The following is a 17,717-nucleotide window of genomic DNA, read 5'->3' on the forward strand; positions in this document are numbered from 1 at the left end:
AGAGTGACCATGATTGGTAAGGATTCTCTCTAAGTGACTGCTATTGGTCAGGACTCTCTCTGAGTGACCACGATCGGTCAGCACCCTCTCTGAGTGACCACGATTGGTCAGGATTCTCTCTGAGTGATCACGATTGGTCAGGATTCTCTATGAGTGACCACAATTGGTCAGGATTCTCTCTGAGTGACCACAATTGGTCAGGGAGCCTTGTCGTCATGAGGACTGACCATGGATTGTGATTTATAGTCAGCTGAGTTTACTGACCTCGGGATGACTGCTGTGTGTTTCTGCTCAAGACTCAACCACAGGAGCTGCTGGCTCAGAGTCAAGTTTGTGGTGTGAATGATGGGCGCACGATTGAGACACTGAAGATGCTTAATATTATCCTGGACTGTCTTTCAGGTTACCAGGGCCAACCAGGTCCAGCTGGCAGGTGGGGACAAGCCGGAAATAAGGGTGAGGCAGGGGCTGCAGGTGTGACTGGTTTCTCAGGATCACCGGGAATTCCAGGTGATAAGGGAGCTCCAGGTCTTTCAGGAATCAGTGGCATTCCCGGAAATAAAGGCAAGTCTTTATTTTTTTATTCATTCATGGGATGGTTTATTTTATTCAGTCAACCACATTGCTGTGGGTCTGGAGTCACATGTAGCCCAGATCAGGTAAGGACGGCAGATTTCCTTCCCTAAAGGGCATAAGTGATCCAGGTGGGTTTTTACAACAATTGACAATGGTTTCATGAGTCAACATTAGACTTTTAATTCCAGATTTTTATTGAATTCAAATTCCACCATTTGCTGTGGTGGGATTTGAACCCAGGTCCCCGGAGCATTACCCTGGGACTCTGGATCACTGGTCCAGCAAAAGCTCCATCACTCCATCACCTCCCCAGGTCTGAAATCACTCCGAAATCTTAACAAGTTTCAAAGGCGATTGATGCTGTTTTGTGGGGAAATTATACAGAACTAGTTGTTAAATAAAGTCTTTATTAAAACACAGGGAAATGAAATGTCTGCGAGTCTCTTTAGATTGGGCAGGTCCTATCCCATCGGGCACCTGTTAATGCCCCAGCCATGTTCAATAAACCTGGATATTGAGTACGCAGTATCATGGGTGGATATCCTTGTCCCACCCAAACCCTATTTCATCCCCTTAGTCTTCCAGAAAAGGAACCAGGTTTGAGGGGAGCATTGGGTCAGAGATAAGGATGCCCATTGCTGATTCTCCATCCCAGGTAGAGTGCAGTGTTCCTCAATGGAAGCCTCAGATTCATCAGTTCACCCTCTGGCTTTTTTGATAAATTTGATGTTGTGATACCTTGAACAGAATTTTAGAAGCCCCCTGCAGCGGGCTTGGAGTTGGCTCAGGCCTATAAGGTTCCCCCCCCAGTGGCCCTCCTGCTGCCTACCCACCCACCCACCCCCACCCCCGCCTGCCTGCAATTTTACTTGGAATGACTGAGGATTAAGGTTGGCCTGCCCCCCTCCTTGCCCCAGATGTGACCCCATTGGCAATTAAGGGCCACTTCCTATCCGGCCACGATTTTGAGGTCAGTGGCATGATGGGGCTGGTCACTCTGCTTGGGCCACGGTTCAGAGAGGTGGGAGTGAATGCCTCCATCACGGGCCCCCTTTTCAGATTTGTTCCCCCACCCCCCCAGCCCCGCCCGCTGGGTGCTTCCTTCCCATCAGGCCTTTCCATCATGACCATCTCCCCCTTCCATGGTTGGGCGCAGTCCTGCAGGCTCCGACACTCCGATTGGTGGGATTGCTTGTAGTCCCGCTGGGCCGGCACTGCTGGTGTTGTTGCTCGGACTATAGAGCTGCCAACTAATTGATGCTGCTCCCAGTGTTTGAATGGTGCCAGGGTGCCAACATCAATGGGGATGCGTTCCCCACTGACTTTGCCCCATATTTTGGTTCTATATTATTCTCAAAGTAATTTTAACTGATTATATTTTATATGTATATGTTGGAAGGTCAAAGAGGTGAACAGGGTGTGATGGGTTACCCTGGGAGAAAGGGATCACCCGGAGACCAGGGTATTCCTGGAACGAAAGGTTCAGTGGGTCCAGCTGGTAAGTGAAGCATGTTCTCTGTCTGAAATACACTGGGTCACTTCCTCACTCACACTCCTCTGTACAGCTGGTACTGAGATTCCGCTAATACTCTAGATTTATGTTTACATCAAATCAATCATATCCGGGGAGAGAGGAAGGGAGGAAGGGAGATGCCTATTCCTGGGGTAACTTTGTAGGACTGCCTAAGCTGTGACAGAACTTTCAATTCTCAATCCAATACCCAACCCAGGATGCATTTTCACCCAATCACAACAGGTCCCATTTCCTTTAACTTGCACCAATAGCCAGAGGGGAGACAGAAAAATTCAGGGTTTCACTGATTAATGCTCCCTCCCTTGTCAGGAGTGTGGAGCCAGTCAATCACCTGTTACTGCTCTCAGTACACACTTTTGGGGCAATGTTTCTCTGTGACGGAATCAAGCGGGTAATTTTCTGACTGTGCATCCCTGGCTGATTGTTTTCCCCATCCCACATGTGCTTGGAAATTCCAGCACATATTGAAGACAATGACTGGGAGACCCCAGAGGAAAGTCCAATTTATCTTCTCAATGGTGTAACTCCCTAACTGAATGGCTACAAGCTGACAAATTATCGCAAACTCCAATCATTTGACCCAAGGGCTGGTAAACCGGGCAATGCTTCACCCCTTTGTAGAACAGGTTTGAGGGGCTGAATGGCCTCCACCTGTTGCTGTTTTTCTTTCTCCAGCACGTTTCGGGTTTCCAAATCCAAGCTGACATCATGTGGGTTTCAGAAGTTCCCGTTCACCTCCTTAGGGAAATTGCAACCTCCAGGCACTGTGGGAGATGTACAATATAGGGGTGTCAAGACTTCCAGAAGGCATTTGATAAAGTTCCACATGAAAGGCTATTAATTACACTCAAAGCTATGAGAATTCAGGGTAAACCTGAAGTGGATAATAATCTAGTTAAAGGGTAGAAAACAAGAAGTCATTGCTGGAGGGGTCATATAAGACTGGCTGTGAATGCTGAGCGGTTCAATGTTGGGATCTGCTGCAATTTCTGATTTCTAATCACGTTCGGAGCAAGCTGGTCAGATTTGCGGATAGCACCAAGCCAGGCGAGGATGTGGACAACGAGCAGGCAGCTCATTGTGGATTAGAAATGATACATGTTTGCTGACTAATTCTGTCTTTTATTTGAATGAACTCCAGGTTCATTGGGATTACCGGGCCCACAGGGACCAGCCCCACCTCCTCAGCGATTCTCTGCTCCGCAGGGAGCTCATGGCATCCCGGGAAATCCTGGACGTCGTGGATTTCCAGGGGATCTGGGTCCAAAGGGAATTCCTGGGGATGCAGGTGAGAGTGTAATGATTTTTTTTCAGTCTCCTTTTTCTGCCGAATTCTGAGAATGTGCACAGTATTGTCCGGGACAGAGTAATTAGGACAATACAAATATACTTCTTCTTGTACCATCGTACCTGACAGCACTGCGGGAGCATCTTCGCCCCACACACACACACATACTGCAGAGGTTCAAGAAGGGAGCCACCAGGGACAGCTGGAGAGAGGCAATTAGTGGGCTCATTAGGGTCATTGCTATTTGTGGGATCTTGCTGTGCATAAATTGGCCGCCGCATTCGCTACGTTTCAACAGTGACGACTTCAGCTGTACTTCACTGGCTGCCACACACTTTGGGACATCCTGAGATGCTGAAAGGTGCTACATAAATACCAAGTTTTTCTTCCTTTAAATATCAAACCTTAATTTTAGACAAGCTGGAGGAGGGAGAGTGAGAATAGGTTTTGTTCATTTGTTGCCACCTCAGCCTCCTTGTCTCACTGATTCTGTGAAGATCTTTAATGCTCCATGTTATGTGTTTCTCTGTGCAGGTCTGAAGGGCCCACGCGGTAATGCAGGAATCCCAGGTCGCACCAGCTCCCCAGGTACAATGGGCCCCAGGGGTGAACCAGGTCCAATCGGTCAACAAGGACCATTAGGATTTCAAGGTACAAAACCTTCAAATGCATCACACACGCACACACATGATCGGAAGTCTGAAATGCAACATTCACACACCGTTATCACCCAATGCCCCCGCCACAACACTCTCCCACGGTGTTCTCATTCTTGATTTTAAGTTGCACAACCTGCCCATTCAACTAAAGCTAATCTCAACCTCTCCCGAATACAAAAGCAAAATACTGTTGGTGCTGGAAATGTGAAATAAAGACAGAAAAATTCTGGAAATACTCAGCAGGTCTGACCTGTGGAGAGAGAAACAGAGTCAACGTTTTAGGTCTGTGACCCTTCGTCAGAACTGGGAACAGCTAGAGATGTAACAGGGCAATGTTCCAATCTGCTCAAACATGCAGCAACCTGGAAGGTGCCATACTGCTGGCTTATTCTGTGGTAAACACCACATATTGAGAAAATTGGACACACACAACCACAACATTTTGCAGGGAACCATAATAACAGGTCTTAAGCAATCCATTGGAACAGTGTGGAGGCTACAGCTGGGAAGGTTAGAGTGTCCCGTTACCCTTTTTAACCTTGCACCATCATCCCTTTTGTTATTTAATTTCTCTTGCTTTCCACCCCATCACCCCTGTATTCCCTGGAGATCTGTCCTCCCCTTCCCATTTCTCCTTGATACAATCTACTTTATAAACCATTTGTGGGCATGGGTCGGTGTGCATGCATGTGTACATATATGGTGTGCACCAGTCTCTGTGTGTATGTATGTGTCTGTGTGTATACGTGTCTGGGTATGTGCACCTGTCTGTGTGTGTGTCTGTGTGTGTATGTGTGCCTGTATGTGTGTGTGTGTGTTTGTGTGTGTGTGTGTTTGTGTGTGTATGTGTCTGTGTGTGCACCTGTCTATGTGTGTTCACGTGTCTGTGTGCACATATGTGAGCATATGTATGTGCATGTGAAACTGGATGTGAGGGTGTGGGCATGCATGTGTCTATGTGTTTGCATGAGTATTTGTGATGTGAGGTTTGGAGACAGATTGTGAAGAGAGAATCACAATGGAGAAGATTATTTTCTAGTGAAGACCCTTGGAGAGTTTTGGAGCACAAACTCTACTTAATTCACCCTGTCAATTCCAACAATATTTTTTTTTAAATGGTGATTTTTCTAGAATGAACGGATGAGTCTGAAATGCTTCTGTTTGTTTTGTAGGTGCCCCCGGGTTAGCCGGTGTACGAGGGATGGATGGAATGCCAGGACGAAGTGTCAGTGTGGGTTATCTCCTGGTCAAACACAGTCAGTCTCAGGAAGTCCCGCCATGTCCACTGGGAATGAACAGGCTCTGGGATGGATACAGCCTGTTATTTGTAGAAGGACAGGAGAAAGCTCACAATCAGGACCTGGGTACATTGCAAAATAATAATGTCAGGCATTGCAACGTTTTCGACTCTGTTTTCAAATCTCTATGTGTCTCGAGCCTCCTTTGTATAGTTTTACAGATTAGATACTCTACAGAAAGAGCCAATTCCAGCAGGTGTATAGTTTTAAGATACTCTTTGCACTTTGTAATTTGCACTATGCAGAGGCAAGGATTTTAAATCACAATTCTCAACGACAATTTGATTTCCTTAACATGCACACAAACAGATAGAGCTTCAATTTACCGTCTCAGTACTGACCCTCTGACAGTGCAGCACTCTCTCAGTACTGACCCTCTGACAGTGCAGCACTCTCTCAGTACTGACCCTCCAACAGTGCAGCACTCCCTCAGTACTGACCCTCCAACAGTGCAGCACCCTCTCAGTACTGACCCTCCAACAGTGCAGCACTCCCTCAGTACTGACCATCCAACAGGGTTGGGCTCCCTCAGTACTGACCCTCTGACAGTGCAGCACTCCCTCAGTACTGACCCTCTGACAGTGCAGTACTCCCTCAGTACTGACCCTCTGACAGTGCAGCACTCCCTCAGTACTGACCCTCTGACAGTGCAGCACTCTCTCAGTACTGACCCTCCAACAGTGCAGCACTCCCTCAGTACTGACCCTCCAACAGTGCAGCACTCTCTCAGTACTGACCCTCCAACAGTGCAGCACTCCTTCAGTACTGACCATCCGACAGGGTTGGGCTCCCTCAGTACTGCCCCGCTGACAGTGCAGCACTCCCATAATACTGACCCTTCAATTCAGAGACTAATACGTTACCACTGAGCCAAGTGACGTGAAAGTGCCTATTATTCGGGTGGGATAGGAACATGATTATGTTCCTGATGCATCAGAAACTCAATTGTCAGAATGTAACTTGGTGAAGCAGAATGTTGGGGTTTGCCAAGGTTGATGTGATGTTTGGAATTGCAGAGTTTTCCAGTGCACTGATTCCAGGTGTTTTATTTTCAGGGTTAGCTGGATCCTGTATGCCAAGGTTCAGTACAATACCCTTTGTGTACTGTAACATCAATGAAGTTTGTTACTTTGCGAGCAGAAATGACAAGTCTTATTGGTTGTCTACCAATGCTCCAATTCCAATGATGCCTGTTGCCAATACAGATATCAAACAGTACATTAGCCGGTGCTCTGTGTGCGAGGCTCCCTCCCTGGCAGTGGCTGTTCACAGCCAGGACATCACAATCCCAATGTGCCCTGCAGGGTGGCGCAGTCTGTGGATTGGTTACTCTTTCCTCATGGTAAGTACTTTACATAATTTCAATATGTCATAAATCTTACACAAACTGTCTAGAGATCAGTAAAAATCATTTATGATGTTTTAGAACAGGCACTGTTGAGTTATGGAAATCCTACAGCATGGGAGGAGGCTATTCGGCCCATCATGTCTGTAGTGGCTCCTTGAAAGAGCTATTCAATTAGTCCCACTCCCCCTGCTCTTTCTCCAGTTGCCCGGTAAACTTTTCCTTTCCAAGTATATATCGAAATTTTGTTTGAAAATTACTAATGCATCTGCTTCCACCGCCCCTTCAGGCAGTGTATTCCTGATCATAACAACTCACTGTGTGAAAAAGAAAATCTCCTCATCTCCCCCTCTGGTTCTATTGCCAGTTATCTTCGAGCTGTGTCTTTCTGGTTAGCGACCCTCCTGCCAGTGGGAACAGTTTCTCTTTATTTACTCTGTCAAAATCCTTTATCATTTTGAACATCTCTATTACATACGGAGATATGAATTAGGAGCAGGAGTAGGCCACTCGGCCCCTCGAGTCTGCTCCGCCATTCAATCATGGCTGATTAGTTTCTCAACTCCATTCTACCGCCTTCTCCCCGTAACCTTTGATCCCCTTACCAATCAAGAACCTATCTATCTCGGTCTTAAATACACTCAATGACCTGGCCTCCACAGCCTTCTGTGGCAATGAATTCCATAGATTCACCACTCTCTGGCTAAAGAAGTTTCTCCTCATCTCTGTTCTAAAAGGTCTTCCCTTTACTCTGAGGCTGTGCCCTCGGGTCCTAGTCTCTCCTACTAATGGAAACATCTTCCCCACGTCCACTCTATCCAGGCCTTTCAGTATTCTGTAAGTTTCAATCAGATCCCCCCTCATCCTTCTAAACTCCATCGAGTATAGACCCAGAGTCCTCAAACGTTCCTCATATGTTAAGCCTTTCATTCCTGGGATCGTTCTCGTGAACCTCCTTGGACCCTCTCCAGGGCCAAAACATCCTTCTTGAGATACGGGGCCCAAAATTGCTCACAATATTCTAAATGTGGTCTGACCAAAGCTTTATAAAGCCTCAGCAGCACATCCCTGCTTTTATATTCTAGTCCTCTCGAAATAAATGCCAACATTGCATTTGCCTTCCTAACTACCGATTCAACCTGCAAGTTAACCTTAAGAGAATCCTGGACTAGGACTCCCAAGTCCCTTTGTACTCCAGATTTCTGAATTCTTTCCCCATTTAGAAAATATTCTATGCCTCTATTCTTCCTACCAAAGTGCATGACCTCACACTTCCCCACGTTGTATTCCATCTGCCACTTCTTTGCCCATTCTCCTAACCTGTCCAAATCCTTCTGCAGCCTCCCTGCCTCCTCAATACTACCTGTCCCTCCACCTATCTTTGTATCATCTGCAAACTTAGCCAGGATGCCCTCAGTTCCTTCATCTAGATCATTAATGTATAAAGTGAAAAGTTGTGGTCCCAACACTGACCCCTGCGGAACTCCACTAGTCACCGGCTGCCATCCTGAGAAGGACCCCCTTATCCCCACTCTCTGCCTCCTGCCAGACAGCCAATCTTCTATCCATGCTAGTACCTTGCCTCTAACACCATGGGCTCTTATCTTACTGAGCAGCCTCCTGTGCGGCACCTTGTCAAAGGCCTTCTGGAAGTCCAAGTAGATAACATCCATTGGCTCTCCTTTGTCTAACCTACTCGTTACCTCCTCAAAAAATACTAACAGATTTGTCAGGCATGACCTCCCCTTGATGAAACCATGCTGACTTTGCCCTATTTTACTATGTACTTCCAAGTATTCTGAAATCTCATCCTTAATAATGGACTCTAAAATCTTACCAACGACTGAGGTCAGGCTAATCGGCCTGTAATTTCCCGTCTTTTGCCTCACTCCCTTCTTAAACAGGGGGGGTTAAATTAGCGATTTTCCAGTCCTCTGGGACCCTCCCTGACTCGAGTGATTCTTGAAAGATCACCATTAACGCCTCCACTATCTGTTCAGCTAACTCCTTCAGAACTCTGGGGTGTAATCCATCTGGTCCAGGTGATTTATCCACATTCAGACCTTTCAGTTTTCCTAGCACCTTCTCCTTGGTAATGGCCACCATACTCACCTCTGCCCCCCGATTCTCTTGAACTTTGGGGATGTCACTCGTGTCTTCCACCGTGAAGACTGACGCAAAATACCTATTCAGTTCCTCCGCCATTTCTTTGTTCCCCACTACTACTTCTCCAGCATCATTTTCCAGCGGCCCAATGTCCACTTTTGCCTCTCTCTTACCCTTTATATATCTAAAAAACTCTTGCAATCTTCTTTTATATTACTGGCTAGTTTACCCTCACATTTAATCTTCTCCCTCCTTATTTCTTTTTTAGTTGTCGTCTGTTGGTCTTTGTAGGCTTCCCAATCCCCTGGTTTCCCACTGCTCTTCGCCGCATTGTATGCTTTCTCTTTAGCTTTTATGCTGTCCCTGACCTCCCTTGTCAGCCATGGTTGCCTCATCCTCCCTTTAGTATGTTTCTTCTTCCTAGGGATGAATTTTTGCTGTGTCTCCCAAATTACTCCCAGAAACTCCTGCCATTGCTGTTCCACTGTCTTTCCTGCTAGGCTCATCTCCCAGTCAATTCTGGCCAGCTCCTCCCTCATGCCTCTGTAGTTGCCTTTATTCAACTGTAATACCGTTACATCTGATTCCAGCTTTTTCCTCTCAAATTGCAGGGTAAATTCTATCATATTATGGTCACTTCTTCCTAAGGGTTCCTTCACCTTAAGCTCCCTTATCAAATCTGCCTCATTACACATCACTAAATCTAGAATTGCCTGTTCCCTAGTGGGCTCCACCACAAGCTGCTCCAAAAAGCCATCTCGTAGACATTCCACAAATTCCTTTTCTTGGGATCCACTATCAACCTGATTTTCCCAGTCTACCTGCATATTGAAATCCCCCATGATCACTGTAACCTTGCCTTTTTAACACGCCTTTTCTATCTCCTGGTGTATCTTGTGCCCCACATCCTGACTACTGTTCGGAGGCCTGTACATAACTCCCATTATGGTTTTTTCACCTTTGCGGTTCCTCAATTCTACCCACACAGATTCTACATCATCTGACCCTATGTCATTTCTTGCTATCGATTTAATTTCATTTCTTACTAACAAAGCAACCCCACCCCCTCTGCCAACCTGCCTATCTTTTCGATAGGATGTATATCCTTGGATATTTAGCTCCCAGTCCTGATCCCCTTGCAGCCATGTCTCTGTGATGCCCACCACATCATACCTGCCAATTTCAATCTGCGCCACAAGCTCATTTACCTTATTTCGTATACTGCGTGCATTCAGATACAACACCTTCAGTCCTGTATTTCCCGTCCCCTTTCTCATTGTCATCCCTTTATCTGATGTGCTTGAAGTTAGATTCCTAGCCCTTTCCAAACACTCTGTCCTATTTTGTGTTCTGGGGACTTTAATAGCCTCTCCTGGGCTCTCCTTTCTTTTCAGTTTTTTCATAATTTTCCATGAAGTTGAATCCACCCCCCCACATGCTAACCTGCTGCTTTGTTTCCCATTAGTCATACTTCTTGGAATTTTACCCTTCCCTCCACTTTCTAGTTTAAAGTCCTGTTGACCACCCTATTTACCCTTTTCGCTAGAACATTGGTCCCAGATCGGTTCAGGTGGAGACCGTCCCAACGGTACAGGTCCCTCCTGTTCCAATACTGATGCCAGTGCCCCACGAAATGGAACCCCTCTTTCCCGCACCACTCCTTTAGCCACGTGTTTACTTCCCTTATTCTCGCGTCCCTATGCCAATTTGCACGTGGCTCAGGTAGTAATCCGGAGATTATAACCCTTGAGGATCTTGGCTGATCTGATTGTAACCTCAACCCCACATTCCTACCTACCCCCGATAACCTTTCACCCCCTTGCTTATCAAGAATCTATCCAGCTCTGCCTTAAAAATATTCACAGGCTCTGCTTCCTCTGCCTTTTGAGGAAGAGAGTTCCAAAGACTCATGACCCTCTGGGAGAAGGAATTTCTTCTCATCTCTGTCTTAAATAGGTGACCCCTTAATTTTAAAGAGTGACCCCTAGTTCTAGATTCTCCCACAAGAGGAAACATCCTCTCCACCTCCACCCTGTCAAGACCCCTCAGGATCTTAAAGGTTTCAATTAAGTTGCCTCTCACTCTTCTAAACTCCAGTGGATACAAGCCTAACCTGTCCAACCTTTCCTCATAAGACAACCCGCCCATTCCAGGTATTAGTCTAGTAAACCTTCTCCAAACTGCTTCCAACACATTTACATCCTTCTTTAAATAAGGAGACCAATACTGTGCACAGTACTCCCACTGTGGTCTCACCAATGCCCTGTATAAGTGAAGCATAACCTCCCTACCTTTATATTAAATTCTCCTCACAATAAATGCTAACATTCTATTAACTTTCCTAATTACCTGCTGTACCTGCATACTAACCTTTTGTGTTCCATGCACTAGGACCTCTATATCCCTCTGAATCTCAGAGCTCTGTAATCTCTCACCATTTAGATAATAAGCTTCTCTTTTATTCTTCCTGCCAAGATGGACAATTTCACATTTTCCCGCATTATACTCCGTTTACCAAATGCCCACTCATTTAACCTTTCTACATCCCTTTTATAGCCTCCTTGTGACCTCTTCACAATTTACTTTCCTACCTATCTTTGTGTCATCAGCAAATTTAGCAACCATACCTTCGGTCCCTTCATCCAGTCATTTATATAAATTGTAAAAAGGTGAGGCCCCAGCACTGATCCCTGTGACACACCACTCATCACATCCAGCCAACCAGAAAAAGACCCATTTAAGGCTACTCTCTGTTTTCTGTTAGCCAGCCAATCTTCTATCCAGGCCAATATGTTACTCCCTACACCATGAGCTTTCATTTTCCGCAATAACCTTTGATGTGGCACCTTAAGAGCCTTAAACCTGTTGGACAATTGCAAAGGCCAAGGCTCCTGCACTCCTGCCCTCTGGGTCCCCTTATCTGCCTCACTCACAGTCACACCCTCCTGTCCCTGACCACTGAACACAGCAGAAGGCCCTGTCCTAAGAGGTGTGAGCGCCTCCTGGTACAAAGTGTCCGGGTAACATTCTCCCCCCCTGAGGTGTCACAGAGTCTGTAACTCGGCCTCCAGCTCAATCTCTCTGAGCCGGAACTCCTCGAGCTGCAAACACTTAGCAGCTGTGAAACAAAACCTGTCCTGTCATCCTTCATGTACTTTAATTATCTACTTAATTATATTATTCAATTATTTTTAATTTTTTTTGAATTTTGTTATCCTCACCACCAGTTCCTGTATTATTTTAAATCTTAGGGATAGAATAAACCTTAACCACTTACCAGGTACTCACCAGACAGCCATCTTCCTCCCCAACCAATCAAATTGCTTCTTTGCTTTGATGTCACTGTTTTTATTCACTCTTCTTTCCAATTCCACGCGGCTGGTTCCGAGCAGTTTGAAGGAGTGCCCCTCCCACTCCCAGGTAAATGCAGGCCCTGAGCCTGGGCCCTCGATTTGTATTCTCCCACTCTGGGCTGCTTCCTTGCAGCTCCGCTGCCTCTCCGACTCCCAGGTAATGTCTGCACTTAAATCCCCCCCTTAACCTTCTCTGCTCTAAGGAGAACAATCCCAGCTTCTCCAGTCTCTCCACATGAACTCAAGCCCCTCATCCCTGGAACCATCCTGGTAGATCTCCTCTGCGCCCTCTCCGAGGCTGGCTCTCTCTGGGATACGTTTTGCAGATTGTGCATCACTTGGCTCACTCAGACCTCACAGCCTCAGCCACTGAGAGCAAACTGAGCAGGAATTTGAGGAATTCACATTTCCTGCTTCCTGTTCCCAGCAGAGCTGGGATCACTCAGAGTGAGCCCTCTGTACCCGTTTAAATTGGCTTTCAATTTACCCTGTGTACCGCTGGTACTTTCTTCATTATGGACCAAACCCCTATTGTAAAGGGCCTGAAAGCTGACTAAGGTCATGTAGCTGTTTTAAGTGAAGCTGTGACTCTCTGTGGTTTACGTGTACGAATGCTTTGTACGTTTCTTTCCAGCACACAGCTGCAGGCAGTGAAGGTGGTGGCCAGTCGTTGGTATCTCCTGGCAGCTGCCTGGAAGATTTCCGCACCACTCCCTTCGTGGAATGCAACGGTGCCCGTGGCACATGTCACTACTTTGCCAACAAACACAGTTTCTGGCTTTCCACGGTGGACCCGAGCCAGCAGTTCAAGGAGCCACCGGTCCCGGACACTCTGAAGGCAGGACAGCTTCTAACCCGCATCGGTCGGTGTCAGGTCTGCATGAAGAATTTATAACAAACACCGCCTGCCATAAACAGCCAATCACCGCCCAGCCCAGGATTCCACAGGGTCAAGGCAACAAGGTGATGGGACAGAAAAAAACTGGGAATCAAAGTTCTTTTATTATACTGCGCTGTCTTCCAACTTGTTACCTCGTATCACAGATAATACCTGACTGAAGGCGCAAGTAAATAAATCACTCTACTGCAAGCTCATTTAACTTCATTAACACACTAAATTTAGTCCATTCTCTTTAAGGCTTAGCGCTAAATAAGCTGCCACCATTAACGTAATGTAACTTAAATGTTCACCAGCTAAACCTTGGTCACAAAGTGTCGGTTGTGACTCAGTGGCTAACACACTCCCTTCAGAGTCACAAGGTTTTGGGTTCAAGTCCCACTCCGGAGATTTAAATCCTTAATTCAGGCTGGCACTCCCAGTGCAATGCTGAGAGAATGCCACACTGCCAGGGGTGCCGTCTTTCAGACCAGATGTTAAACAGAGGCTCCTTGTGCCTCTGAAAAGCTCCTGTGGCTCTATTTGGAAGAGCAGAGTACTGCCCTGGGTCAACCTCACTTTTTAAAAAAAAATACCTGGTTATTATCATATTGCTGTTTGTGGGATCTTGCTGTGCATCAATTGGCTGCTGTGTTTCCTACATTACATGAGTGACTACACTTTAGAAATGCTTCACTGGCTGTAAATCGCTTTGGGATGTGCTGAGGACGTGAAAGGTGCTATAGAAATGTAAGCTCTTTGTTTTTACTGCCTGCGGCCCTGCTTTAAGACTAGCTGGGCACTGAGAAATGTTTGCAGGGGTGAGGGGTCATTCTCTGAGTTTGAGTTGTCCGCTGGAGCCAAGTCTACGGGCTGCTTGCGTCCAGAATTACTGGGACTTCCGCTAACACAACGATCTGTCCAAAGGTGGGGGGTGGGGCCGGAGGGAGATGGGGGTGGGGGGGGTGGGGGGGGGGGGCTGCTGTGGGTGCACCTGAATTCTCCATATGGTCACCCAGTGGAGGAGACTCCACCACGAGGTCACCAGCTCACTCACACCGTGTCCCCCTCTGTGACGGTATCACCTTCTAAAATTGCTTGACTACTAAAGAACACGTTAGCTCAAATCACTATTATCAAAGATTCCACATCTAAAGGGCAAATATTTAAAGATTTTAATAAAGCAGTTAAAAGTTTCACACCAATATCAGACCAGTGTCAAGTTCTTTCAAATCCTATCCGTTCATCTCAGTGTACTGTCAGAGACGTTGTCTTTCAGATCAGGCACTAAGCTGACCTCATCTGCGTGGTCAGGTGATGTACAAGATCTCATGGTGCTATTCAAAGAGATGTGAGTAGATCTCCCTGGTCAGCTGGCCAACCAGTAGCATTAAAACACCTTCAATTCACTATCGGTGGGATCTTACTGTATGAAAATTGATTGCGATGTTTTTACGACAGAATAACAATGACTGTACCCTGAAAGTTATGGCTGTAAAGCCACCACCAAAGCGCTATACAAATGCACTTTCTTTCCTAGGGCTCCTTTCACATTAATACTGCCGTTTACCTGCTGCTCTGTTACATATCTTCCCACTAACTTATGAATGTTCAATAATGATATTGTCAATTAGGCAGCAGACAGCAAAGGATAACACTGGTACTTAAAAGGATTAACAGATAAACAAAGGTGCTATAAGTAATTTTCTACCCGCTGGGTGTGAACTATGACTGATTTTGAGAGACTGTATTGTGAATGGAGTGAATGCAATATTAAGCATCAGCAAAGTAGCCAAATTAATCACGTTATTAAGAACCAGTAATGTCTTAACAAGATGCTAGACCTGTTATAACAGCAGTTACCTGTACATACTATCCCTTTTTCATTGTTGTATGGCAGATGAAACTTTGATGTAATTATACAAATTAAAAGTATTTTACCAGATACTGTCTTCCTCCATGTGGGTTCAATATTTTTCTTCACTTAATTGTGGATACAGACCATCCAGTCGACCTTTTCCATTATAATCTCCTGCAGTGCCATCTCTGGAACAAGGGTGGAATTACAGTACGACATGTTTACATGGGCAGTTTCCATGATAAACGTGACCATAGGAATTTATATCAGAAATAGTCTGTGGGAAAGCCCTCCTGACTTTAGCACAAGTCCCCAATGTTAATGAGGAGGACTGGGCCGAGTGTGCTTTCATTGTGTCTGAATCTGATGCCTTAACACCAGATTGTCTGTCCAGTTTCTTTCTTATACTTTTTCGACAGTTGTTTGATGCAACTGAGTGGCTTACTAGGCCATTTCAGAGGGCAGTCAAACACAGCCACGTTACTGTGGGTGTGGAGTCACTGCTAGGCCCAGACCAAGTAAGGACCTCATCTCCTTTCCTAAAAAATAAGAGTGAATCAGTTTTAAAGACAATCCGATAGTTTCATGGTCACCATTACTGATGGTTGCCAAATTTGCTGATGACACAAATATAGGTCAGGAAGTAAGTTGTGAAGAGGACATTAGGGAGGCTATAAATAGGTTAAGTGAGTGGGAAAAGATCTGGCAAATGGAGTATAATGTGGGAAAATGTGAAAAGGTCCAATTTGGCAGGAATAATAAATAGGCTTATTATCTAAATGGTGACAGGTTGCAGAGCTCTGAGACGCAGAGGGATCTGGATGTCCAAGTGCATGAATCATAAAAGGTTAGTATGCAGGTACAGCAAGTAATTAGGAAAGCTAATAGAATGTTAGCATTTATTGTGAGGGGAATTAAATACAAAAGTAGGGAGGTTATGCTTCAGTTATACAGGGCATTAGTGAGACCACATCTGGAGTAGTGTGTACAGTACTGGTCGCCTTATTTAAAGAAAGATGTAAATGCGTCAGAAGCCGTTCAGAGAAGGTTTACCAGACTAATATCTGAAATGGGTGGTTTGTCTTATGAGGAAAGGTTGGACAGACTAGACTTGTATCTGCTGGAGTTTACATAGAAACATAGAAACTAGGAGCAGGAGTAGGCCATTCGGCCATTCGAGCCTGCTCCGTCATTCAATATGATCATGGCTGATCCTCTATCTCAACGCCATATTCCCGCTCTCTCTCCATACCCCTCGATGCCCCTAATATCCAAAAAATTATCAATTTCTTTCTTGAATATACTCAGTGACCCGGCCTCCACAGCTTCTGTGGTAGAGAATCCCACAGGTTGACTACCCTCTGAGTGAAGAAATCTTTCCTCATCTCAGTCCTAAATGGCCTGCCCCATATCCTGACACTGTGACCCCTGGTTCTAGACTCTCCAACCAGGGGAAACATCCTCCCTGCATCCAGTCTGTCTGGCCCTGTTAAAATTTTATACATTTCAATCAGATCCCCTCTCATTCTTCTAAACCCTACTGAATACAGGCCCAGTCGAACCAATCTCTCCTCACACAACAGTCCTGCCATCCCCGGTATCAGCCTATATCATGAATAGCTGGGGCCCAAGCACTGATTCCTGCTGTACACCACTAGTCACCGCCTGCCATCTGGAAAAAGATTTATTCCCACTTTCTGTTTCCGGCCTGTCAACCATTTCTCAATCCATGCCAGTGTATTACCCCCAATCGCATGTGCTTTAATTTTGCCCGCTAACCTCTTATGTGGGACCTTATCAAAAGCCTTCTTGAAATCCAAATACACCACATCCACTGATTCTCCCTTATCTATTCTACTAGTTACATCCTCAAAAACTCCAGTAGATTAGTTAAGCATGATTTCCCTTTCATAAACCCATGCTGACTTTGTCTAATCCCGTTAATGCTTTCCAAGTGTTCCTGTTACCACGTCTTTTATAATAGACTCTAGCATTTTCCCCACTATTGATGTTAGACTAACTGGTCTGTAATTCTCTGTTTTTTCTCTCCCTCCTTGTTTAAATAGTGGGGTTACATTTGCCACCCTCCAATCTGCAGGAACTGCTCCAGAGTCTATAGAATTTTGGAAGATAACCATCGATGCATCCAACATTTCCAGGGCGACTTCCTTTAGCACTCTGGGATGTAGATTATCAGGCCCTGGGGATTTTTCAGCCTTTAACCCCATTAATTTCTCTAGCTCCATTTTCTTTTACTAATAATGATTTTCTTCAATTCCTCCCTTTCACTAAACCCTTGGTTCCCTAACATTTCTGGGAAATTATTTGTGTCCTCTTTTGTGAAGACAGGACCAAAACATGTGTTCAATTCTTCTACCATTTCTTTGTTCCCCATTATAATTTCCCCCGCTTCTGACTGTAAGGGACCTACTTTGTCTTTGCTAATCTTTTTCTCTTCACATATTTATAGAAGCTTTTACAGTCAGTTTTTATATTCCCTGCAAATTTACTCTCACATTCCATTTTACACTTCTTGATTAACCTTTTTGTCCACTTCTGCTGGATTCTAAACTCCCAATCCTCAGGCTTGCTTTAGAAGAGTAAGAGACAACTCGATTGAAACATATAAGATCCTGAGGGGTTTTGACAGGGTGGATGTGGAGAGGATGTTTCCTCTTGTGAGAGAATCTAGAACTAGGGGTCACTGTTTAAAAATAAGGAGTCACCCATTTAAAACAGAGATGAGGCGAAATTTTATTTCTCTCAGAGGGTGGTGAGTCTTTGGAACTCTCTTCCTGAAAATGCGGTGGATGCAGAGTCATT

The 17,717-nt window shown here is 45.5% G+C and overlaps 1 protein-coding gene across 1 annotated transcript in view; it reads left to right on the plus strand.

Annotated features, from left to right (window-relative positions):
- Positions 1 to 14,981, plus strand: part of LOC144683063 (uncharacterized) — a 184,582-nt gene extending 169,601 nt beyond the window's left edge. Inside the window, exons 41-47 of the mRNA XM_078546077.1 lie at positions 403 to 564; positions 1,976 to 2,074; positions 3,252 to 3,398; positions 3,933 to 4,049; positions 5,230 to 5,421; positions 6,411 to 6,697; positions 12,794 to 14,981. Of these exons, the coding sequence (XP_078402203.1) occupies positions 403 to 564; positions 1,976 to 2,074; positions 3,252 to 3,398; positions 3,933 to 4,049; positions 5,230 to 5,421; positions 6,411 to 6,697; positions 12,794 to 13,054 (1,265 nt within the window). The 3' untranslated portion in view covers positions 13,055 to 14,981. The remainder of the gene's footprint in view (positions 1 to 402; positions 565 to 1,975; positions 2,075 to 3,251; positions 3,399 to 3,932; positions 4,050 to 5,229; positions 5,422 to 6,410; positions 6,698 to 12,793) is intronic.
- Positions 14,982 to 17,717: the final 2,736 nt, after the last annotated feature.

Source organism: Cetorhinus maximus, chromosome 7, assembly GCF_964194155.1.
Source record: "Cetorhinus maximus chromosome 7, sCetMax3.hap1.1, whole genome shotgun sequence".
Classification (NCBI taxonomy): domain Eukaryota; kingdom Metazoa; phylum Chordata; class Chondrichthyes; order Lamniformes; family Cetorhinidae; genus Cetorhinus; species Cetorhinus maximus.